General features: G+C 37.9%; 1 protein-coding gene across 2 annotated transcripts in view; it reads left to right on the top strand.

The window, feature by feature from the left end:
- Positions 1-25,787, top strand: part of DNAJC13 (DnaJ heat shock protein family (Hsp40) member C13) — a 54,582-nt gene that overhangs the window by 22,801 nt on the left and 5,994 nt on the right. The window contains exons 19-52 of one of the 2 annotated variants that reach the window (XM_048054482.2): positions 883-978; positions 1,124-1,267; positions 2,500-2,514; positions 3,168-3,250; positions 4,411-4,564; positions 6,691-6,794; positions 6,869-7,028; positions 8,048-8,110; positions 8,447-8,548; positions 8,685-8,789; positions 9,500-9,702; positions 10,125-10,209; positions 10,422-10,576; positions 11,145-11,190; positions 11,405-11,559; positions 12,173-12,374; positions 13,101-13,216; positions 14,046-14,124; positions 14,685-14,820; positions 15,955-16,139; positions 16,711-16,785; positions 16,908-17,027; positions 17,869-18,048; positions 18,804-18,971; positions 19,574-19,687; positions 20,022-20,138; positions 20,678-20,855; positions 21,951-22,042; positions 22,374-22,473; positions 22,844-22,918; positions 23,053-23,165; positions 23,578-23,747; positions 24,089-24,131; positions 24,892-25,065. In XM_048054482.2, the coding sequence (XP_047910439.2) occupies positions 883-978; positions 1,124-1,267; positions 2,500-2,514; positions 3,168-3,250; positions 4,411-4,564; positions 6,691-6,794; positions 6,869-7,028; positions 8,048-8,110; positions 8,447-8,548; positions 8,685-8,789; positions 9,500-9,702; positions 10,125-10,209; positions 10,422-10,576; positions 11,145-11,190; positions 11,405-11,559; positions 12,173-12,374; positions 13,101-13,216; positions 14,046-14,124; positions 14,685-14,820; positions 15,955-16,139; positions 16,711-16,785; positions 16,908-17,027; positions 17,869-18,048; positions 18,804-18,971; positions 19,574-19,687; positions 20,022-20,138; positions 20,678-20,855; positions 21,951-22,042; positions 22,374-22,473; positions 22,844-22,918; positions 23,053-23,165; positions 23,578-23,747; positions 24,089-24,131; positions 24,892-25,065 (4,107 nt within the window). The remainder of the gene's footprint in view (positions 1-882; positions 979-1,123; positions 1,268-2,499; positions 2,515-3,167; positions 3,251-4,410; positions 4,565-6,690; positions 6,795-6,868; positions 7,029-8,047; positions 8,111-8,446; positions 8,549-8,684; positions 8,790-9,499; positions 9,703-10,124; positions 10,210-10,421; positions 10,577-11,144; positions 11,191-11,404; positions 11,560-12,172; positions 12,375-13,100; positions 13,217-14,045; positions 14,125-14,684; positions 14,821-15,954; positions 16,140-16,710; positions 16,786-16,907; positions 17,028-17,868; positions 18,049-18,803; positions 18,972-19,573; positions 19,688-20,021; positions 20,139-20,677; positions 20,856-21,950; positions 22,043-22,373; positions 22,474-22,843; positions 22,919-23,052; positions 23,166-23,577; positions 23,748-24,088; positions 24,132-24,891; positions 25,066-25,787) is intronic. The other variant, XM_048054483.2, reaches the window with a different exon arrangement.

Consider the following 25,787-nt stretch of genomic DNA (forward strand, 5'->3'; position numbering starts at 1 on the left):
ATCAGAAGTCTGGCATCTGCTGTTTGAAGGATATTGATAGGCTAGTACAAAATATCTCAGGTTCTTAGTGTTCTATGACTCTCCAGTCACTCTTAAAAAGAGTGCTCAACACAGAACTTAACATATATTTCTTTATTGAAAGAACAAAAATGCAGGAAACAAGGTAAACAGTGTTTAATGCTTAGTGCCTATAAGAGGTAAGACAACAGTTCTCTTTATGCTTGCAGGCCTGTCCAGCTTGGTTGCTTATAATGCTGTTAAATTCACACACTGGTTGATGCTTCCTGTGTTCTTTCGGTCATACAGCTTTTCTGAAAAGTTCTTTTAAGCTGCTTCAGTGAAAATAATTTGTCAAATAGTGTTGTGAGGAATTACTAAATATAGAAAAATGCCGCTTTAAATTCAAAATTGCAGTTCTTTGATTGTTGGCAGAGCAGACTGTCCTGATCTTGGCCACTGATTTCTAGAAGGCTTAGTCAAATGAGACTTCTCTAATGTCGTGTGTAGCACTCAGCCCCATTATCAGAGGATATGCATAGATTCTAGTGTTACAGTGTTCATTCCCCTCTATACTGCTGTAGGGTCAACTCCTCTCTTCCTGCAGCCATTTGTTTCATTAAGTGCTCCTTTAAGAAATGGGATATAGACAAAAGAGCTCCACTGTACCAAAGCTTAATTATGTGCCTCTTTTTAATGTTCTGCTAAAGATGTTGGTATTTCACTAATACAAGCAAAAAGCTGCTGCAGCTTTACTTCCTTGAGAGTAGAATATTTTTTCCGTTTTGAAATTGGCCAATTTAAAGAAAATACCTTTTTGCCTAATGTAGTGGTTTCTGTTCTGTTAGTCACAGCTGTGTTCACACTGCTTTTCAATGTTTTTAGCCACCAGGTTTGCTGGCATACCTTGACAGTACTGATCCTGTTCCTGAAAAAGATGCTGATAGGATGCATGTGAGAGATAACTTAAAAATTGCAACTGTAAGTAAATATAGCTCTCTTACCTCCTCCATTCTTTACATATACAGTCTTGGAGACTCTTTCGATACAGAAGCTTGAGTATTACACTGATCTGTATCAAACATGTTGATAGACCTGCAACTAACCAGTGGGATTTCTTCTGCAGGATCAGTATGGCAAGTTTAATAAAGTGCCGGAGTGGCAGCGGCTAGCTGGAAAAGCTGCAAAGGAAGTCGAAAAATTTGCCAAAGAGAAGGTGGATCTAGTCTTGATGCACTGGAGAGATAGAATGGGCATAGCTCAAAAAGAGGTAAGTATTTTAAGCTCTCTGTTAATAACTTAACTAAGTACAGAGAGGAATACTGACAACTCCGCTGAAATCAGAATAAAGTTCACAGTAATAGAAGTGTGGGGATGTGAGAAACTTCATTCTTCTGTTTAGATTTTCTATCTCTTACTTGTCTTCATCTGATTAGAGGTGGGTTCTGGGGAGAATGTAGAGTAGGTTAAAGAATACATTGAGCTTGTGTTAAGTTTTAACTTGTTCTAGCTAACCTAGCCAAATTTGAGTGTGGTTTGTGCATCTCTTCCATGATGATTGTATGGGAGAATAGGAAATTCCTGGAAACCTGGTAAAAACAGCCTTTAGACTACATTTGGAAGAAACTATAGATATTCTTTGCATCTGAAATGATGCACGTTGTATGTGGTGGTATTTAGTTCTAGAACCTACCCAAAGCTCAGAATAACCTTGAATAGTGGGCTTTCCAGCAATACAAATTCTTGGTCAGTCATAATCCCCTTAAGGTTGGCAAAGCAGCACAGCAAGTCAAGTATTTCAGTGCTTAAATTACAAAAGATGATGCAGAAAATCAAGGTTGAGATGGAAGTGATAAGTGACTGTTTTGATATGAAATAAGGGGATACCACTGGTCTCCTTTTTTCGTTTTGTCACGTTCTGTCTGGCAAGTGTTGAATAGTGAGATGCATTTCTTAACTTTCTTTAGTGTCGTGACTATACTTGTTCTTATGTTCGGGAAATGGAAGCAATCCTTTCTTCCTTATATGTAAGGAAGGATGAAAAAAGAATGTGAAGTATTGATCACACCTCTCGTTATACCTCATCTGGTGCAACAATAAGCTTGAATTTGGGAAAACCTTAACTTTGTAAAATATTGATCAAGCTTGCACACTGTGGTGCAGAATTGACAGTTACTCTTTGTGAAATAATGGTGAACTAGATTCAACGTGAAGTTTTGATGTGAAAATGTGGAAAATGGTGATGGAAGGATGAATTGCACTTGAGGATGTTTTGCAGTATTAGTGTTTGCAGCATCTTTTTAAATATCTCATCTGTATACTGATTTTAAATGATTGTTTTTCTGTCCAGAGTCCTGAGCTGTTTAATTTTGCACTAAATGTATGCAAGTGTAGCTTGGAAAGGGTTAGTAGGCAAGGTTATTACCACTTTGAATTAGTTCAATGGCTGTGTCTTGTTAAATGTTCCTTTTCTCTTTTCTTCCAATTTGCTTTTACAATCAGGACAGAAACAATATGGTGAGTTTGCATATTTCAGCCATGCGTGTGGATTATGTTGCTCACTCTTGCTTGCATGTAGAGTATAACACTGATTTTAATGCTTGAGCAAGCTAGGGAACCTTTCAGTGGCCAAGTCAGGCTTGTGACATGTTTCTGCGACTTGCTTCAGTTATTTCCTTTCCAAGAGCAAGCAGTCCTGTGTGGTTTTTCCCTCTGTTGGCTTTGGAGCTGCTGGTCTTATTGTGGATGCCAGTCTTCTAAAGCTCTGCTTGCTTGTTTAGCTCAGTGCTAAAAGTACTATTGTCTTGCATGATCAGTTTATGTGAAATACGGTATCTTGAAGCATATTCAATATTGGCTTATCCTGGCAGTCGTGCTAGCAGAGTGCTTGTGGTGATGGGAACTAAGCTTTTCTCAGGGAGGGATAACTTGCTTTTGAAGGAATGACTTGTTAAACAGCTGAAAGTTTCTCTGGCATGATTTAGCTTGTTGTAATAACACTAGTGGAAGTCTGTTGCTACTGCTTACTAGAAAGAGACCTTGTTAATGAGGCTTAACCTAAAGTATAGCTTTTCAAGGAATAAGAAATCCAAGCCCTTTATTTTAAAGGGAAAACGGGGATTCTTTGATTCTTTCTTAGTATTAATTTCTTACATTTGTCTTTTTTGCAGAACGTTATTCAAAAGCCAGTGATATTAAGGAAACGACGGCAAAGAATAAAAATAGAAGCAAACTGGGATCTCTTCTATTACAGGTAAAATACTAAGACTAATATGGTGGAGTCAGATGTTATTGGCTGGATGTTTTTGTTAATATCGGAATTCCTGTGGATTGTTTCCAGTTGATGCCTGCTTTGAAATGGTGTAAGTGCTTTATGACAGAAACTTATGAAACTGTAAGCTGTGTAAGGATTTTTTGCTTAGAAAAGGGGAGGGGACTTTGGAAAGCTTCTCAAGCATTGTCAAGCTATATCTTTTTTTTCTGTGAGTCAAAAAGTGAGCAACAAGTTGCAAATGCAGATCCGTGTGATGTTGAAGAGTAAAGAAAAGTAGCACTGAAAATCACTGTAGTGTGTTGGTGCATCAACCTGTGAGCTACTTGATACCTTTTAACTTGAATTGGAATAAAAATGAACTAAAGGCTGACAGAGAAAACATTTGTCTATACTGTATTTTAAGTAGTGCCCCAAATCCTAAATGCAGCTTGCTTACATGTGAGTTCTCACAGCTGTCAAAGTTGAAAAGGGAGGGGCTTCTACCTGAAAAAAGGGAGTATCACTTCTCTTTGGCTAGGAGTGTTTGAGGAATATTTTAATAACGCTTGACTGTTCAGCAGACTTAAGTGGTTTTTAATGTTTCTAAAAGTCAAATTATGTAGTCTGTCCCTACACAAATATTGCATAAAAGGAAGATTTGCATGCTCTTAAACCTTGAATGTTAAAGTACTGCTCTTAGTTAGTCTGGATCCAAATGCTGGTTTATAACTGTCATTGAGTAATGTCCACTGACTGTCTTGTGACGTTTGAGAACTTTTTTACAGCATGAACTACTGTTCTTGTTCAAAACATACACTGGGTACATGCCTGTCTGCTCTCTTGGGTTGTTCACGTCTAGCCCTTACTGCCTTACAGTGAATAGCTTGCAAGTCTCTTGTTTGTCAGCAGTACGCAGATAATTGAGCCAAAAGAGATGACAACAGGCATGCTTTGTTCTATGCCGACCTCCATAGCAATGAAAACACTATACAGGCAAACAACCGTAGTTCTTCTAACTAACTAGAGACCACTACCCAGGGCTTTCTAATTATTCTAATAATAAAGCTCGATAATGCCAGTCTTCTCTAGCTTGCTAGCTGAGTCTTATCTGGCTTTCAGATGATGTTTGAAGGTGTTACACTATGTAACTTTTTTTCTAGATTTCTTCAGGACCATACTAGATCAAACTTAATTTGGAACTTCAAAACACGGGAAGAACTGAGGGATACTCTTGAGTCTGAGATGAGAGCATTCAATATTGACAGAGAACTTGGCAGTGCTAGTGTTATCTCATGGAACCATCAGGAGTTTGAGGTAAATAATGCTCTGTATTAGAACTTGCATATGGAAAATCTGGCTACTTAAAATGTCGCTTTTACGCCTCTAGCTACATGAGTGAATCTTGTGTTGACAGTCTCTGACTGCAGGCTACAATTCTCCTGGTTATGGAATAAACTGCTAGGCCTTAGGGCTATGGACAGGTATTATTGTCCAGTGTCACTTAGCAAGACTGAAACCTCTTCAGCCTGACAAATAATGCTTTAGAGAAACCTTTACACTTCTATAAGAGGAACAGAGACAAGCTGGTATTATGCTGTTGTCAAGTCATACTTGTTCATGAGTGTGCTCCATGAGACTTGTTTTGGGTAGCTTCACAATTCACTCCTTGATAGCAAGTTTCTGGTGTTTATTTCCACCACGTCTGTGTGATCCTAGGGACATTAAATACTGACCTGTCAAACCATGAAGTGGTTATGTGGTTAAAACTATGCTCCTCTGTAGCTTATAGATTGAGGATTACTATTTTTTATGTTCTAGAAACAGCAGTACTTAAAGTCAAAAATGGTATTGCAGGCTGAAGGAATTGATGTATTCCTAATTGGCTTTCTCAAAACAAATTGAAAGAAATTTTCCAGCAGCATGCTAATAAAAATTCCTGTACTCTAGTTTCCGGTACTGTTATGGTTCCACACGGATTTGAGCATTTAACGTGTAATGCTAGAGCAAAACAAGACTGTACTTGAATTCAAACTGTAAGATATTCTTAGATACTGTCAATGCCAACCTTGTCACAGTACAATTTTATTGTTAAAGCAGAGGAATACTAGTGAAATGAGTAAACTGCTGCTTTTGAGCAATTCTCATATAGGTGATTCTTTTAGATTTGCTAGAGTAGCCACTGTAATTGGAGGAAGAACTACTTTACCTATTCCTTTTATCCCTATCACACAACTGCAGACTTGATGAAGTGAACAGCTAAGTCTGGGTTTGGACTGGTGATTTTGGAACTGATGATTCAGTCTTCAAAGCTTCCTTCAGTTATGGGTCAGATACAGGACTTCCAGGCTCGGTGTCTGCTGTCTCAATTTTATCTCTGTACTTCAGAGGTGCTACCTGGGGCAGAATCAAAAGTGCAGATTTGAAACTTACTCTAAAGCAGGCTTCCCATCTGCACTTCGTGCTCCCCTGTGGCTTGTGCTACTGGAATGTATCACTTAGCGTTCCTGTAGTTACAACCCAGAATGCTTTGGGACTGGCTTGAAGGGGGCTTCTGTGAAATGGTCTTTGAACAGCTGCTCTCTGAGGCTTGCTTTTAAGCGAAAACTGCTGTCAGGCTATGCTATAAGTACTTCTGCTAACTATATTGTTGACAAGGGCTTCTCCACCAGCTGTGAAACATGTCACTTTGCCAAGGGGGGTGGTGGCTTGAGGTTGCTCTGGAAGGTTACTAGTTTAGAGGACCTCTTTATATTGGGTACTATGGTCAGATCTGTAGATCACTATCATAAGGCCACATGAAGTTGTCTGCAAACTATAGATAGGAACAACTACTGTAGAGAGGTGGCTTTTGTGGTATGTTAGAGGTACCTCTGAATGAGGTGCTTGCCAAATGTTTAAAACCATTAAACATTGAGGCATGTGGCTAGATTTAATGTAGTTGTTACAAAGCTAATGATGGTTCTCATTATGCAATTTCACTTCAGCCTCTTGCTGTGCATACTGATGCATCTAGATTTTAATTACCTAGCACTATATCAAGTACTGCTAGTAATTAAGTCATGCTGGTGTTTCGTATTGTAGTAACACTGAGTGAAATATCTTACAGTGGAATAACTACTCATTAAAGCTTGAGTCATTGAATGCATCGTGTATTATCCAAGCTTAGTTACTAAAAATAGATACAAGTTACTTAGAGGCTGGAAGATGGAACTTGAGTAATGTCAGATATTTCTGTTCTGGGAAGCAATGGTAGCTTACAGCAGTATTTTTCTCAGATGTGTACCTTAACTGCAGATTTGTGAAGTATTTCCGTCTTCCTCAGACTATTGAAAGGATTGCTAACCTTGATGAGGATATTGATGCAAGCAAGTGCAGTAATGTTTATGCAAGCAAAAACTTAACAGTAAACATTGTTTTTCCTTATGTAACCTGTTTTATAGGTAAAATATGAGTGCCTTTCTGAGGAAATAAAAATAGGGGATTATTACCTAAGGTTGCTACTGGAAGAAGATGAAACTGAAGAGAGCGGAGCAATCAAAAAATCGTGAGCCATTACTGAAGTCTTATCTCGCTCCCAAGGTCTCTGTTGTCTTTGCTAAAATCTCATCTCTTCCTTAGATATGAATTCTTCAATGAGCTCTACCATCGCTTCTTACTTACCCCAAAAGTGAATATGAAATGCTTATGTCTGCAAGCATTGGCTATTGTTTATGGAAGATGTCATGAAGAAATAGGACCATTTTCTGATACCAAGTATATTGTTGGGATGTTAGAACGGGTAAGAGTTATTTAAAGTAACTTGATACAGTAGTTAATGTATGGCTAGTCCAACATATGTTCAGATCCTTCAAGTTGCTGTGAAACTCAAGTTTCAGTTTTACAGAATATGAAATTGCAGCATGAATACTTTTTTCATGCTGTCATGAAGTGTTCCTGGTATCTCCCCTTGACTCACTTGAAGTATCAGTAACAAACCGTTGATCTTAAAGGTATTTCAAAGTAGATTCTTAATGTGTGTTTTGTTAGTCTAAACAGTTTTCTTAGGCTGAGCAAGAATAAAGTGTATAGGATCTTGGTGTGATATTAATCTTGTTCTTGCTTTTGAAAAATGCAGAAACATTAAGCTATTTAAGAGGATGATCTTGTTCCAGGTCATATTTGGGGAGAATCTATTCAAGAGCTGTAGAAACAGTCCCAGACTTAAGCGGTAGCCTTAGATGGACACACACTGTGGATTGTATCTTAGTGGCAACTACTCTGGCCATTCAGTATGTCTGAATCATGCTTCACAACTCGTACAGATTATAAAAATGCATTTCCGTGCCATCTGAAGAAGGGAGTTCTTTGCTTACATGAGTGTGGGTTTTAGATGTGGCTGTTTTAAGTGGAACTGAGCCAATACAGTCTGTTATTTTGCCTTGAGTCTTGATATTCCCACCGCAGATGTAACATCAAAGACCTGTTCTCTCTGCAGGCTGAAAGCAGTCCCTTTTTCCTTGTGTTTGTGTTAACAGGCTCACTGGGGAATCCTAACACTATTCTGTTAGAATAGACTATCTTAGCAAACTGCGGGTCTGAGTGTTGGACCCAGAGCAACAAAGGGGATGGTAGAGGGGAACAAGATCTTTCTACTTAAGTCTCAGAAAGCTGTGTGAAACTGGACACTTCATAGTCAGCTGTTGTATTCTCGGCATGAAGAAAAGTAAAGGGGTCTTTGTGGCACAACTGTATTGATTCTTGAATGTAACTTATGATACATGCTATCAAATACTAATTTGTTCTCTTATGCTGCAATAGTGCACTGATAGGCTTGAGCGGGACAGACTGATACTGTTTCTCAACAAGCTGATCCTTAATAAGGTAAGGTGCACACATACACTTGGCAGTAGTTTATGGGTCTTTTAAATGTATAAAATGTTCTGAACTAGTCTTTCGGGGTTAACTGAAGCAAAAATTCAAGCCTTGATGCAGGCTTTAAAGCAATGTGTGATACAGCTCTCAGGGGTATTGTAGCTGTTATTGGCAAGAAAGCTGAAGAAAACGTGTAGATAAATATTCTGGTGGTTGCACCATCCTAGGCTCTTTAGCTAATGCTTTGACTTCCCAGAGTCAATTTTACTAGGATAAAATTGTTCAATACTTGTAACAACTCTTACCTAGAAAATAGCTTTATTAACTTGGTTCATACATTAACAGAAAAATGTGAAGGACCTTATGGATTCAAATGGAATTCGAATCCTTGTGGATCTGCTCACTCTGGCACACCTTCACACAAGCAGAGCTACAGTCCCTCTGCAGGTATATGTGGCCTTTGTTTCTTACTATTCATATGTTGATTTTCAAGCATTGTCCTCTTAGCAAAGCAATTTCCTCAAACTTCCTGTAGAAATGTGATAGCTGCGCTGAAGTTAATCTTATAAATATCAACTTCTAGAGCAATGTGATTGAGGCAGCGCCTGATATGAAGAGGGAGAGTGAGAAAGAATGGTACTTCGGCAATGCTGACAAAGAAAGGAGTGGTCCTTACAGCTTTCAAGAGGTATCTGTCTGCTTCTAGCTTGAACTTGATGGAAGATACTTCCATTTTGATGTTTATTTGGTGTTGGGCCAAGAACCAGGTCTGCTACAGGTATAGAGAAGATGGGAGCAAAGATCTGATCTTGAAGCAAATACTGTTGTAACAGTTATTACAACTATTGCCTGTTGTAGCATGGAGCTTCTGATGCTTAAATTCTTAATTCCTCTTTGAGCACAGATCTGTTTTCTGTGGTCTAAACTCTTCACAATACTACAGTTGCTGTACATGTCAAATGATTTGGCTTTTCTAATGTAGATGTTATAGCTCATTCTTCTGTTGTATACACAGCCTTTTTGGGTGAGTGGAGAGAGAAAACTGGGACAGAAGTTCAAAAAATCAATGAAACGTTTTTCCTGTCTGTTTAAATGCTCCAGAAAAGCCTTGACCAGTGCCATTAAACTAGCAGTCACTCTGATACCTCAGTAACTCTTGCCAACAGCATGTGAAAGGTTAAATGCCTTTGGTAATGCTGTCCACCCCCTTGTGGCCCAGTTTTGCCATGCTTAATCTGTCAACATTTACTTCCAGTTTACGAACTGGTTCTGTTAGAATCGTGTGGAACTATGATAAAGTCTGCCATATAGCAGTTAGAAGCTTGTGTTGATTGTGAATGTTTAGGAGCAAACTTGATTCTGAATGCTTGAATCAACGAATATCTAATTTTGCAATAGATGCAGGAGCTATGGGACAGTGGAAAACTGACTTCAAAAACACGTTGCTGGGCTCAAGGTATGGACGGCTGGCGACCGTTACAAGTCATCCCTCAGCTGAAGTGGTGCTTGCTTGCCAGTGGCCAGGCTGTGTTGAATGAGACTGACCTTGCTACGCTTATACTCAACATGCTCATCACAATGTGTGGATATTTTCCCAGCAGGTAAACACTAATTTTCAGCAGAGGTGGCTAACTTTCTCTTGCAGATGTATAAATGCAATTTCTATCTTGAAGCTTTTCTTAGAACCCGAGTAGTACACTGTATTAAAGATCACTTTTGCAGTATTAATTAATCCTGTGGGTTAATAGTTTGTAAATGAGACAATACTAACATTGTGATAGGAACTGCAAGGACACATGCACAAGCTCGGTGCGTTCCTAATGCACAGCAGCACAGTCTTATTCTTACAGACAGGTTCTTGTTTAAGGAAGCTTTATTTCCTAGTTAATGCATGGTATTAAACCCCACTTAGTCTGATTTTTAAAAAGCACTGAATCTGATCTTAGTAGATTGCTTAAGTTGCTTGCTCTTGAAAGAGAGAAGGCGTGTTTCTGCTTGCTGCTGTACCGATTTATTTTTTTAGGGATCAAGACAACGCTATTATAAGACCTTTGCCTAGAGTGAAAAGGCTGCTGTCAGATAGTACTTGCCTTCCTCATATCACTCAGGTAAGCAGCTTTAAAAAAAAAAACACATTGAAATGAGTAAAACACATTGAAATGAGTTCTGAATTTGAACTTGTTAGTTTCTGCATGAAGTATTCTTTAAATGAAATTAAGTTGACTTCCTTGTCCCACTACTGAATTCATTAAAACTGGAATTTTGGTAGGTAACTTGTGCTATTAGAGCAGCTAATGTAAATGCTTGTGTTTTATTTCAGCTGCTACTGACTTTTGATCCTATCCTTGTGGAAAAAGTTGCTATATTGTTGTTTCACATCATGCAAGATAACCCTCAGTTACCTCGTTTCTATTTGAGTGGAGTATTCTTCTTTATCATGATGTACACGGGTTCCAATGTACTTCCTATTGCAAGGTGAGGAAAAAGGATGAAAATGGTTCTTGACCTCTTGCGCTCAGAGGGAGTGCTGCTCTAAATGCTCCTGGAAGTGTGTTTTGTTAGAATCTCCATGAGACTGCAGGCAAACACCCTCTAAAAGAGTTACCTCAACGTTGTCAAGTCAGCAGCTAATGAAATGAATTGCTTATGACCCTGACAAGGAGGGAAGGGTCATCTTGTTTCATCCATGAAATGATGATGTAATGATGTAGGGCAGGATTTGTAGGGAAAGGCTGTCTTATCAGCTTAGTTTTTTGATGTAGAGGAAACAAACTTTCAGGAACAAGACTCACAAACTGAAATGGTGAACATAAAGCAGTACCTAAACATGGAAGAACTTAATTTGGTGGGGTTCCCAAGGAATTCGTGGACTTTGTTCAGAGATTCAGTCAGTGGTTGCTGTTACTCCTTTCATCTCAAAGTAAATGCGTGAGAGTTGCCAGCTGGAGTATGTTGGTCTGTTTATCTTTCAAAGGTTTCAGATCTGTTTTAACTGATACTTTTTTAACTTCGTATACTTGAATAACTACCGTTTCTCTTCTAGGTTTTTGAAATACACACATACAAAACAAGGTTTCAAGTCTGAAGAAGTGAGTAGATTATGAAAATAACTGCCTCTGTTTCCAAATAGCTTTGTAACTTACCTGTTTGCTTTAACGGTACTTCATGCTTATTCTTAATTCTTAAGAATTAGAATTTAAGAACTGTAAGGGAAAAGGGGGAGGAGGGTCTTTTAGATCTTAAGTTGGTTAGGAAGGCGGAATCAGATTAACTTTTAGATGGCAATGTCATCTTTTTCCATAGACAAAAAGTCAAGATATAGTTCAAAGAAGTATACTTGGACATATTCTTCCTGAAGCAATGGTGTGTTACTTAGAAAATTATGAGCCAGAAAAATTTTCAGAGATATTCCTTGGGGAATTTGACACTCCAGAAGCAATTTGGAGCAATGAAATGAGGTAATGTTTTTTTCTGTCAAAGACAAATCTGAACAAGTACATCTGCTGAAGAGGTCTTGTCTTTAGCATTTTTACAAAAGGTCTAAAATACGTGTTTTCCATGTTTCCACTGCTTCCCTCTATTTGCTCTATGCAAGGGCAACATCCTGCAGTGCCTTCTGCTTCTATCAAAAATTACAGGTGTGGAAACTGGCAGAGAGAAGGGGATTATTTCACTGAATACCTGAAAGCCTTTTACATATGCCTGTGTCATACTTGACCAAGTTCCTTTCATGAATGGAGAATTCCCTACTTATGTAGAGTGTTTTATACTTACTGCACTTGTTTAGTACTATCACCAGTCTAGGAGATGTACCTCTAATATTACAATATGTTTTTAGGGTCTTCCAAAAAGTAAAGAAGTATTGAGGGAGGGCAGAATGTCACTTGAGGTTATTTTAAAATAAACGGAACTTTCTAGGCATGTTTTCATGACAGAATAGGGCCTTTATCTCTTCTGTAAATTGGCGGGATATTTGGGGAAAATGTTTGTGGCAGGTATCAGTGTACACACTCATACACTTTTTTGAGGACTCTGCTTGGCAAGTGTCAAACCGGACTTTGTAACTTTCAGGCGTCTTATGATAGAAAAGATTGCTGCTCATCTCGCTGACTTCACCCCTCGTCTTCAAAGCAATACAAGGGCCCTCTACCAATACTGTCCTATCCCAGTTATCAACTATCCACAACTGGAAAATGAGCTGTTCTGTAATATTTATTACCTGAAACATCTTTGTGATACACTCAGATTTCCAGACTGGCCAATTAAAGATCCAGTAAGTAAGAAGAATTTTAGAATTTGCTCAGTTGTTGTTCTTTCAAAGTCCTAACTTCTAACAAAACTTAATGAAATCAAATGCTAGGTTTGTTACAAATAACTAATTCTGTCTTTCAGTTCATAAGCAAATATGTTTAACGTTTTTTTATGTTGAAGCAGAATAGTCTTCATGCCATGTAGCAGCCACTGGTTAAGTAGTTCTTCATGTACTGACTTAAAGTACACGAACAACTTCAGGTAGTGTTTCAATGAGTCTTAAACATTTTTTAGTTCTTATTTCTGTGCTGGACAGGAAACTGGGCAACTTGATATCAATACGTTAACTGAATTGGTAAGATCTTGGTACAAATCAGTGGTCTAGATCTGTCTGATTGTCTAATCAACTTTATTTATTCATGTAGCTTTGCATTTTTTGTAATATGGGGGTGTAAATTGCCCAACACTCAAGCGTTTTTACCTTTTCTAATGTGACTTACAAAAATATTTTAAATTTGAGGCAGTCTTAATCTTGAATAAAACGTAGCACTGCAGTGAAGCCAAGTCTTGATTCTTACCTGACTGAAGCGGGAACAATAATTGCTAACAGTAAGAGGATTAGTTAAAACGTCTTTGAATTTAAGGTGATGGGTGATAAGGATACCTTAATAAAGCAGCACTTCATTGTAAAAGATGATGTGTACTACAGCCAGTATAAATGAAACACTAATAAACTGTAATTATTTAGGTCAAACTGTTGAAAGATACCCTAGAAGCTTGGAAGAAGGAGGTAGAAAAGAAGCCACCTACAATGTCAATAGATGATGCTTATGAGGTTCTTAACCTTCCCAAAGGACAAGGACAGTAAGTTGCTTTCAGTATATCAAGTGGTGTATAGCTACAGTTACATGATGTCTGTACACTGAAAATGAATTTTCTTGTACTCGCAACCAGTTAGTGGTACCAGTTACGTCTAGTACCTACTTTCATGGTGGAAGAGTGCTTTCTTCTAAGAAGAAACAAAACTTGAAAATTCAGCTCTGGTGTTGCTTTGAGAGGATAATTGTGAAGTGTTAAGATGAACTGAAACTGGAAAAATGCTTTGAGCTCTCAGCATTCACTAGGCTGCTCTACAGGATGAACATTAGACTACCTCATAATGAGCAAAGAATAAGGCAGCACTTGAATGTGTTCAAAGTAGAACTCAGTTTCTCTAATCTTCCTTCCTTCCACCTGCCAGACCTTGTCTTGTTTTTTTTTCTGATGGTAGCAGTAGGATTTTTCCCTTCCTATCTTGCCACTTGTTTCTGACGTTAGGCCTCTAGAAGAGAACTGACACCACTTTGTAGTTACGCTTCAAGAGCAGTGCACTTACTACAAATTGTGAACTCATATGTGTGGACTACTAATTCTTACTATTTATTTTTATTAGCTCATTTAGACTCTTCATTCGAGGGTGACTCTGAGTTCCTTTTGGTTAGTATATCTGAGCAAGAGATACTAATATTAGTTTCTGTTTTGTGGCTGTGTGAGTACCTCCAGTCAGTTAATGGAGCAGGACTCTCAAATTAAAATGCAAGAGCTCCTTAGTTTTCACTTAATTACAATTAGTACTGTTCAATGTTGTCAGAATTCAAGCCTTTTGTTTGTTTTCTTGATGTTATTCATTGTAATGGGACTTGTTCTCTCATAGGCATGATGAAAGCAAGATCAGGAAAGCCTATTTTAGGCTCGCCCAAAAATACCACCCAGACAAGAATCCAGAAGGCAGGGTATGTACAAAATATGTGGTGTTAATAAGATGGGGACAAATTCAGCTGTTGCTTATGTTAAGAGTTCTTAGGTTTTCTCCCACTTAGGAGTTAAGTGAGTGTGAAAACTTATGTTCTAGGTGAATCCTGGAATACAGAATACTACTACAGATAAGTAATTTAACTGATGTCGCTTAAAGAATGTTAGGATTTCCACAGTAAACTAATGTAATCAGATCAGGCCACATATCAGAAAGCATCTAGTTTAAACAGTTACTCAGGATGTAAATAAGCTAGTTGTTCCCTTTCAAAGATGGACTGAATCCTCTGCCTGTTCTTACAATCAAATTTTATTTTCTCGTCGTAGAAGAATTAACTTAGTTTTAGTCTCTTTCCTGTGGTGGAGTTCAGAAAATACACCGATCTGTAAACCAGTATTCTTATTTTGAGGTTATTCAGAGTATTTTCTGAAGTGTAGTAAGGCAACAAACCTAGCATTATAGTTAATACTTTATTTTACCTGCATATAAACAAATGCTGCAGACTTGTAGTAATTTGGGGGTTGTTATCTTTATTTGCAGGATATGTTTGAAAAAGTTAATAAAGCATATGAGTTTCTATGCACGAAGTCTGCCAAAGTGGTGGATGGGCCAGATCCTGAAAACATCATTTTGATCTTGAAAACTCAAAGCATCCTCTTCAACAGGCATAAGGAAGGTACGCATGTTATCTCAGAAGAATGTTTTAAATTCATTTCTTTAGTGGCCATTGCTGTCAACTTTAATCTCATATTTTGTTTAGTCTGTGTTCTGTTGATCTGGCTTCTGGCTTGCCACGGCATTATGAAACTATGGTAGGGGGCTTTTTCCATGAATTTTCCATGAAATAAGATCTGTAATAGAGCTTAATTCAAAAAGCTTAAATAGCTTTTTTGAAATTTTCTGCTCCTATACTAGTATAAGTTTGAATGTTCCTGCATACATGACTGAGACTGACTTCTTTGTGTCTTCAGAACAGTCCTCACTAGTATTTGTTCACCTAGATGAGAGATTCTGGGTATATCTGAGACTTGTCTCACTTGATTAACTACACAAAAGTATAATCTTGCAGAAATTCTGACTAGTGTTAAACCCCTGGTGGGTGTGCTGTAACACTACTTCCACAGCCCAAGTGAGAAAGAGGGGTAAAGTACCCTAATCCGATGTTCTAGCTGCAGACCCTCACTGGCAGCTGGCATGTCCAAGTGATGCAAAGCCAGAAGTGTTCTGCTGTGTGTGTTCCAGTATGTTAAAATAAAAACCTCATATGCAATCATAGCTTTGTCAGTTGTGTGGAGACACTGCTGTTAGTGTAGACTTAATTGGGTTTGCTCACAGTCAGCTCCTTAGCTGTAAGATTGTTCTTTATCCCTGCTGAACACTCCAGGAATGAAAATTATAATTGAAAACACAATTGCTGTGTTATACTAATAGGTCCTTACAGGTTCACTGTTAAACGCTGGCCTAAAACTGTAGCTGACAAAGCTATACAGATTTTTCTCCAGGGAGAGACACTATTTGGAAGGCTATTAGCTTGGGGGCTTTGTGAGCTGTAGATAAGTTGTTTTAATCTTGAAAAAGCTTTTTTGTGAATCTGCCGCTGATCTTTTGTCAGCTTCTAGTATGAACAGTCTGATGTGACAAGGAGTCAAATTGTGTGGACTGCGCCATATTGCTCTAGTTATCCTAGGTGTTGGCTGTCTTTGATTCCTACTCTATTTTACATGCTGATATATGTTCCACTGATAATTATATAGTGTTTTAAATTGTGTAGACTTTGCATAGATGCAAACTCAGACTTTTTCTTTTTCAGAGTTGAAACCTTACAAGTATGCAGGCTATCCTATGCTGATTAAGACTATCACCATTGAAACATCAGATGACCTCTTGTTTTCCAAAGAATCTCCCCTGTTGCCTGCTGCCACAGAACTCGCTTTCCATACTGTCAATTGTTCAGCATTAAATGCAGAAGAACTGAGAAGAGAAAATGGAATTGAGGTAGATTAAAAGAAACTTACTGAAGGGGATTTTTTAAGTCTTAACTCTTGCACAGATGAAAATTCTAGATCCCCTAATGCATAGGACATCAGATGCATTTAGGAATCACTCTTATCTTGAAGCGTTAGTCCATTTCTACTTTCTCTTTCCTGCATGCAGTTAGAGAAGTTTCCTGCAGAGTATATTCCTTTCCAGATCTAGGCTTGTAGTTGGCTTATCTACAATTCAACAGAAATATATTAATCTACTTCTCTACGAAGTTCTGTTGAAAGCATCTCTGTTCTGTATGTGAAAGAATAAACATGAACAAGTCACTCAGCAGAAGGGTTTTTCACTGTCCATATTAGTTCACACATGTGAATGCTATTGACTCTAATGAAGCACTAAATACTAGCACCAGCACTCACAAGGAATTTTGCCCTGCAAAGTGTTTGAGCAAGCAACAGGTTGTTTTGTCAAACAGGGCTTCTCTTCAGCCATTATAAACGGGTTTACCAGCTAATGTTTTATTTCTGACATACTTTATCAGTTTTTGTTGTGACTGAACATGCACATCATCCAATCCTCACAGGTATTGCAAGAAGCATTTAATCGTTGTGTGGCAGTCTTGACTCGTTCTAGTAAACCAGATGATATGTCTGTACAGGTAAGTTGTGGCAACTCTGATTTATATCAACCTTCTGAGAAATTGTGTGTATATAAAGTAAAAAAGCTTGTTAACATACATTTTGCTTTCACTTGGTACCAATAAAATACTGTTTTTTATAGGTGTGTGGGCATGTTAGTAAATGTTACAGTGTGGCAGCTCAGTTTGAGGAGTGCAGAGAGAAGATTACAGAAATGCCTAACATCATTAAGGACCTCTGTAGGTTACTGTATTATGGCAAGGTAAGAGCTCTCTTCCTTTTCCTAAATGAATATTTAACTATTAAATATTTAGGGCAATGCCCTGGTTTTAGGGGAAATAAGACAGTTGCAGAAAAATGATCAATCGCTTCTGTAAGATCCCAGTTAATCATTGTGGGATATAGAATTCCTGTTCTTAATGCTTGTATTTGAATCCATTTAGTGGACTTAAAACGCGGTTGCTATTAAGGTTCACATATTTTTGACTCATAATTGAATTATGCCTAGCTGAATTGTTTAATTCATTAAAATAGAGGGTAAAGATACTAGTTTTACATGTAGATTCCTAAATCAACAAAATCTCTGAGAACAGCCTTCAAGAAGTTTTTGAGCTGTTTAGCTCTTTAAACTTAAGTCATGTTATATGAATACTTAATTTTGTATGAATTAATAACAGCAAGCTCATCTCCAACTTTTCTTGTTGGGTAAGTGAAAATAAGAACTTAAACCAGACTGTAATACTTGACTCCAGGTGCATGCCTATTCTGTAGTCCCTGCAGAATACGTCACCATAAAACACTCATCTTGGAATCTCTGCCACCTTCTTAAATTGTTTATCCACCATTCCATCAACAATCCTTTCTAGTCTTAAGAAATAACTATTCAAAGACTCTTCTACTGAAGGACTGACTAACTAGACATGTTTCTTGGCTACCAGATATCTGACTTCAAATGCAGATGTTGTTTTGTCCACTTTTTTCCATGCTGCTTAGACAATACTGCAGAATTTAAAAAATTTTGTCTTTAAATCTTTGTTTGGTAAGGCAGCCAGTTGGCTTTTGTTTGTTATGAGTACTGAAGTAAACTTTTTTTCCCCCTTCAGAACATACCACGAGTAGCTTCTTTGGGAGTAGAGTGTGTTAGCTCCTTTGCCTTAGATTATTGGCTACAAACACATCTGTTCCAAGCTGGAGTTCTCTGGTACTTGCTGGGTTACCTCTTCAACTATGACTATACACTGGAAGAGAGTGGTATTCAGAAAAGTGAAGATTCTAATCACCAGGTAATGTTAACAAGGCGCAGGCTTTCATACACAGGCTGTTGCTTGCCATCTCGTACTAACAAAAACTAGGCATACTCAAATATTTTCTATCATCATAGAGTTAAATGAACAAACATTAAAGCAAAAAAAAAAATGGTTTCTAATAGACCAGTCAACAGAGAAAGGGTAAACTTGTGCTATGAGAATTCCTCTGGAGGCTCAACTGAAAGGGTTGTCTAGTGATACCATGAACTTACTTAAAATACCTCCTTTAGCACTGCATTATCACTTTGGCCTATAGATATGTAAGTGGCTTCACACTCTATTTTCCTTAAGAAGTGATCCTCTAAGTAGGATGCTTCTTTCTCAGTTACTGCATGAGATGACCTTTGAACAGTATTTTAGTTACTAAATCTTGTACCGCTGTTAGGAAAGGCTTATACTGGTATTTGGCTTCTGGTAGGAACCATTTTCTGATCAGAAACTATTACCCTAAATGGCTTCCATAGCTTTCAGCTTATCCTAGTGACCAAATTTTTCCTACCCTGCGTTATGTCTGTCTATATTTATTAAGCCTGCAACAGTGATCATGTCTTGCTGTTCACCTAGTAGCTTCTAGTGCTTTATTAGACATCAGTGCATAATTAGCAATGCAGGCAAATAGACAATACCAGTTCTTTTCATTTTGGTGTGGAAGTGTTGGACAAATCTCTGTAGCTATTGATAATTCTCCAGCTAGTTTTAGTTCTCTTTTAACTGTTCTTCTGTTTTTTTAGGAGGTAGCAAATAGCCTTGCTAAACTCAGTCTGTTAGCCTTGAGTCGTCTTGGAGGGTACCTTTCTGAAGAACAAGCTACACCTGAAAACCCAGCGATCAGAAAAAGCTTAGCTGGAATGTTAACACCCTATATTGCAAGGAAACTTGCTGTGGTCAGTGCTACTGAGGTAAGCATCAAAACTTTGTCTACTGAGTTCTGGAAGGAATAACCAGTCACTTCTAACTTTCTTAAAGCACAGAGCTCTCTTACACCAGCCTGGTGCAGAGAACAACAGCACAATTTTTCTTTGCAGTTGAAGTAATGGCAACAAAACTGCTTTACTTTCAAACTCAATGGACAGAACCAGCAGCCTATAGAACAAGATTCCCCAAACAAATAAGGGAGCGAAGGAGCTGAGCTAGATGTTGATGGCTTAAGGATTATAATGATGATGGAGAGTGAAGTCTAAACTTTGTAGAAGTGCTGAGGAAGTCATCTACAAAAAGGGATGCTGCAGATTGTTGCTGCTTGCTGCCAAAAATAGGAGAATCTGAACTGCAGCTTGAAGCAGAATAACGAAAAATTAAAATATAGACTTTAATGTACCAAATAACTTAAACGTACTGCTTTTCTGGTATGTGGAAAGCTTGACACTTGATACCTGCTTATGAAATTGATCTGGCTATTATTGAGATAGGATTAATTTATATCATGAAACACTAATTAAAACTTAATTTTGGATTATTATGCAGAGTAAGCTTAGATCATGTAAATTCATTTTTTTTCTAGACTCTGAAGATGCTTAACAGTAACACAGAGAACCCCTACTTGATCTGGAACAATGGGACAAGAGCTGAATTACTTGAATTCTTGGAATCTCAACAAGAAAGCATGATTAAGAGAGTAAGATTACTTCAAAAATTAACAATTTAAACAAAAAACAGTAGTGGGATTTAAAACTGTTTCATGTTTTGGTGCATCCTCTTGTAATGCAGTCATACAGTTAATACAGATATCTGTTGTCTACTCCTAAATGACTTTCTTCATTCAGTAGTCTTAAACAAAAAAGCCGGGCTTGATCATTACTAGTTTTAATGTTTCAGTGTGTCTAGGGCTTCTGATTTTTGTGCTAAAACTGTCTTCTATTAGTATTGTCTAATTAGCCAGGTTATCACTTTATATTTTCTACATGATTATTTGCTGTCTGAGCTTGTGCTGCTTGTCTATTTGTTTAAAGGGTGATTGTGACAAGAGTTATGGATCTGACTTTGTCTTTAGTGACCATGCAAAGGAACTTATTGTGGGAGAGATTTTTGTTAGAGTCTACAATGAGGTCCCTACCTTCCAACTAGAGGTGAGAGATCTAGCTAAAACCTTTCTGTTGAACTTAAAAACTACCACCTGAAATGTTATTCTTTGTGTGTCAGCACAAATAGAATGGAGAAAATAATAAATCTTATGGAAGTTACGTCCAACGCGATCAGCATGTTATGGGATGTCTCTATTGGAGCAGAATAAACTTTAAAAGAATGATGAATTTTTTCATTAGACATGCTGCTTTGGATGGTTTAATGCCTTTTCTCTACAACCTTTCACTGCAGATGCTCAGGTTGAACCATTAGTTCCAGGACGAAGTGATTCTGCCTAGTGGCTTTGCTGTTCATCTATACTTATGAACATCTATGCACCTTTAAAGTGCTGTTCAAGCAGCTTTTTAAGGGTGTATTAACATATAAATGGGGTTAATGTGGTGCAGATGCTGTAAAGATAATAATGAAAAAATGCTTCCTGTTTGGAAGGAACTGTTAAGTGTGGGAAAAGCGATGTGGCTACACTTTCTTCTAGTGTGAATACTATTGCATCACAACTTAAAATGCTCTCATCTCTTCAAAGCTTCCTAAAGCATTTGCTGCAAGCCTCTTGGATTACATAGGCTCACAAGCACAGTACCTTCATACGTTAATGGCAATAACACAGACTGGAAAAGTAGAGTCCAATCAACATGGAGATCGGTTACGGAGAGTTGAAATGGCTCTGGAGGCCCTGAGAAATGTGATAAAACACAACCCAGGTAGGCTCAATAAGGCACTTCACTGATAGGCTTTCTTGAGGACAACTTCAAAAATAATACAGAACCATAGTCTTTTGAGCTTCTTTCTAGCTGGAAGATAGTTTTGCCAGCTAACAGACCTTAGTGTTGTTGATGGACTATATATAGGCTTGTTTTTGTGCTGGAGAACATTATCAGTAGATGTATTCATTTTGTGCAAAATCCAAGCTTTATCTGTCTTCTCTGAAACATTGGGCTCTAACTTGAATTCAGGCCTGCAGTTGCTGGGATGACTTAAAGTATTTTTATTTAAAAGATTTAACTTTCTGAAATAACTTTCTGTAATTGTTTGAAGAATCTTCAGCTGATTTTGAACTTCCTTGAATCAAAAAAAAAAAAACAAAAACAAACAAACAAACAGAAAAACCTTGACCTGAGTACTGCATAGCACTAAAGACCTAAAAACATGTCAGTGCTTTTGCTCCTCCTAAGTAGAAGGAGATGATGCTCTTGAGAGTGGGCAGCTAACACCAGCACACACCTATGAGTGCAAATACCAGTGTATGGACAGGAGAAGTCTGAGATGGTATGATTTAAGATGTTCTTGTTGAAACAGCAACTCATATTAGTCATGGCTTCTAGTGATACCAGTTCGGGTTCTGTGTATTTGGCAACTATAACCCTAAAGGCAACTGTCACAGATTGTATCTGTCCTCCCAGCTTGTAGGAATCCAAAACATCGTGTGTAGTTGAAGATGAGAAGTACTGGTGACCAATGATATATAAAATAACTGAACTTCTTTAATTGTCTTGTAAGAATGCATGTTAGTTACATTAATTAATTGGTAATCCAAGAACTAGCTCAGTTTTTTGCCCTAGAGGGAGGAAGTATCCTTTTCTTTAGAAATACCGTTGACCAAGACTTTGTGGAAGCTAGATTAATATGCCAGGCTTAATTTAATTCTGTTGTAGATCCTGTTCTGTAGGAGCTGTTGCAATTACTGTGCCAGACTATATAGGTTACCATCTTTATGTATAGTCAAATGTAGACTTAGGATGGCCTTCAGTGAATGTTTTGGTTAATGTGAAGAGAATAACTTGCTTGGTCTCTTGCAGGTTCTGAGTGCGAATGCATAGGTCACTTTAAGTTGATATTCTCCCTTCTGCGTGTTCATGGAGCTGGCCAGGTGCAGCAGTTGGCTCTGGAGGTAAAACAAAACAATCAAACCCAAAACAAACAACCAAAACTATGGATGCTCTATGTAATCAGCATGTATAAACCAGATTGTTTAACTGTTAGAATAGTACTTAAAAAGTGTCAAGGATTGGGATCCCAGGTGTCAGGCAGCTCGTTTGAGGAGCAACTGATAGCTTTTCACTTGTCCTTGTCCCCTTCTTCCCCAAGGTAAGTCAATTTCATGGCAGTTAGCACTGTAAATGCAGTTATATTGGCTAGTAAGTTGCTTCATCATACACTGAGTTTTCTTAGTGATGTCTGAAAATCTGTAATGTAATTGTCATGTTTCTGACCTTTTACAGGTAGTGAACATAGTGACAAGTAACCAAGAATGTGTTAACAACATTGCTGAAGCAATGGTTCTTGCAAACTTACTGGCACTCCTGCATTCCTTACCTTCAAGTATGTACCGTATAATTCTTGGAGTCTTGCAAGGCAAAGTGTTCTAATTCAAAAACTAGTCAGAATGCAGTTGACTGAGCTTACTATTAACTGTAGTGTTAAAACAGTTTTCCAATGGGGGTGATTACAAAAGCCATCCTAAGTAACCTGTTTATCTTAAATGTTTGAGCTGAAGCATTTAGATTGCAGGTATTCAAATTGCATTTGAATTGCATAGTATTTCATTAACTAATTATTCTAAGGCATTTGAGTATAAACATTCAATTAATAAGTTTCTGTAATAGAACGAATGTATGATTGATGTTCCTTATTAGTTCATCTTTGATTAGTTAAACTATATGGTAGTTCTTAATGCTTCTTATCTTGACAGGTCGGCAACTTGTCCTTGAAACTTTGTATGCTTTGACATCAAGCACAAAAATAATTAAAGAGGCCATGGCGAAAGGTACAGTAGTAAATTGAAAGCCATTTTTTCTGGAACAGTAGACTCAAAATACAGTGGTCAAATCCATGGATTTTATACTACTTGTGACCAGAAAAAAAATAAAAAATTGAATGCTTCCCTATCTCTTTGTACAGGTGCTTTAATCTACTTACTGGATATGTTCTGCAACTCAACTCATCCACAGGTCCGAGCCCAAACAGCAGAGCTCTTTGCCAAAATGACTGCAGATAAGCTAGTGGGTCCAAAGGTAAGAATCTGAACTGCTCTTGTTGGAACTCATCTTAACAGCACCAGCCTCTCTCTAAAGACTGAACAATACCAACTGTTCTGTGATTTAAACATTCATGTGAAGAGGAAAGTAGTTTTCTCAAAAAACAGTTAACTTTTTAAATTTCTGAGCAGACTCCTAGAAGTGCTGTATCTGTTGTAACTATTGCAAGCAGTTTGGTTCCAATTTGTAATGACTTTGTCATTAGGGACCCCAATTTCAAATCTGTCACTAGCTACCACTATTTAAAATGATAGCACTGTATTTTGTTACTGTCTGGATAACTAGACTTCCTGAGGTTCTCAACCTCTCTTTCAGTAATGGTCTTAGTTGTTTGTTTTTGTTTAGGTGTTATGGTATTCTAAGTGTCGATTCTGTTCATCCTTTCTAGGTTAGGATTACACTAATGAAGTTTTTACCTGGAGTCTTCATGGACGCTATGAGAGACAACCCCGAAGCTGCTGTTCATATCTTTGAGGGAACTCATGAAAATCCTGAGTTAATTTGGAATGACAACTCCAGGGAGAAAGTATCAACAACAGTTCGAGAGATGATGCTTGAGTACGTGGAGACCAGCTGCCTAAGCATTTCCTCAGAGATGCTCCTTTAGTGATAGTGAACCAGTTATTAGGGAAAAACTATCACAGAGCTCTGTCTGTAAAAAGTAGAATCTTTGCAATCCAGACTTCAGTGAAAAGGAAACGTTCCCTGTTGTATACTGTAGGTGTGACTCAGCGGTTTATACATCTAGATAAATGTTGTGGCAGTAAGCACTTAGCAGGAGGAGAATGGGGTTTTAAACTATGGGAAATACCTCACAAATGAAGGGAGACTGATGTGGTGTTGTAGTAGGGAAAGACTGCTTCTTCTACTGCTCATTAAACCATCCTTTCTTTTTAAAGGCACTTTAAACTTCAGAGGGACAACCCTGACACTAACTGGAAGGTAAAAGTATACTGTTTCTGTTTGGGATGCTCCCAGGGAGAATATAAGACAGCTGGTAACACATGCCTGTTCGTAACTTTCTCTTGATGTGCTTTCTTTGTACTCAGTGTACCAAGAGGAATTCAGTGCTGTGATAACTACCTTTATTTTTCATTACTTCTTATGCCTTGAAATCAGACACTTAGCAGTGTTTTTTTGCCAATAATACTTCAAGTTCTCTGATAGTTCAGGTCATTCTAAGAAGTCAGTGACCAAGGAAAGTACTGGCTTGCTGGAAAAAGTCTTGTCACTTATTACATAGCTATAGTAAACTATTTATCAACCACCAAGTTAGTAAATGTTCAGAAATGTTAGTAAGACACTGAATCTCAGATATGATCGTCCTGAACCATTTCGCCATGTCAGGTCAGTCAGTGATGTCTGTTTTTTCCACGATACCTGCATAAGGGTAGAAGAAAGAGGCCTGTTCTATCAGCCATGTTACTGATACTTCTCTTTAGCTAATGTTTACCCCAGTATGGCTATAGACACAGCTACTTGTGTTCTTTGAAAGAAAAGTCCACTGTAGTAGTATGACCTGCACTGTGATGTTCTTTCTACTCTTCTTACCTCATGTTTCTTCAAAACGAGATGCTTATTGGTCTTCCCACAGCTCCATTCTGGAGAACAGTTACCACTTACAGTTATGATGTTAGAATTACAGATCTTGCAAATATTCCTTGCCGAATAATAACTCCCTGTTTTCTTTACAACTTAACAGCTGCCTGAAGACTTTGCTGTGGTGTATGGTGAGGCAGATGGTGAACTTTCGGTGGGGGGAGTCTTCTTAAGGATTTTTATTGCCCAGCCGGCCTGGGTTTTACGGAAACCAAGGGAATTTCTCATTGCACTGCTGGAAAAGTTTACTGAACTACTGGAGAAAAATAACCCCCATGTAAGTTGTAGTTTTTACTCTGCTCTTTGAATTTGTTTAGAAGTCTCATGCTACTGTGGTCTTTTAGTATCTGATTAACTTTGGTTCTCACACTTTGTTTGCAACACAAATGATTAGTCCACTTTAAACATACCTACATGCTTTTACTAAAAGTAAGCAACTTCTAAATACAAGTCAGTACTTCTAAACCGCCCCGGAAGCCATAGAACTAGCTCTGGTAAGTCTTAGAGGTTTATGTTACAGTAGTGACAAAACTTAAGAAATTGTTCTTAATTACTCATTTACTGACCAACCGAAGAAAATAGCTCTTGCTTTATGCATCCTAAACTTTCAGGTCTCGAAAATTCTAGTGTCGTCCTGCAACACTGATTTCCCACTCCGATGGTTTTAAGTTACATGACCTAAATATGGTTCCCACCTAAGAATTAGCTTAATGCAGTAGAGCTAGTGTTCTGTAGTTTGAATGAGGATGTTAAACATTCCGTTAATAATATCATTAAGTTACTGACTTGAGAAATAGTGTTCAAACAGTTTCTAGCTTATATTTGCAGGGAGACAACTAACTTGCACACTGAATAAAACAGACATGTAGTACAAGCTCATGGTAACAGTTTGTGTAGGCATGCAGAATGCAGCAAGTGTCAGTGTTGTTGCACAGGCTGTGGAAACTTCTAAGGCGTTCAAGTGGTCAGCCTGAACATTCACGCTGTCCGGCTTCCTCT

This window comes from Anser cygnoides, chromosome 2, assembly GCF_040182565.1.
Source record: "Anser cygnoides isolate HZ-2024a breed goose chromosome 2, Taihu_goose_T2T_genome, whole genome shotgun sequence".
Lineage (NCBI taxonomy): Eukaryota > Metazoa > Chordata > Aves > Anseriformes > Anatidae > Anser > Anser cygnoides.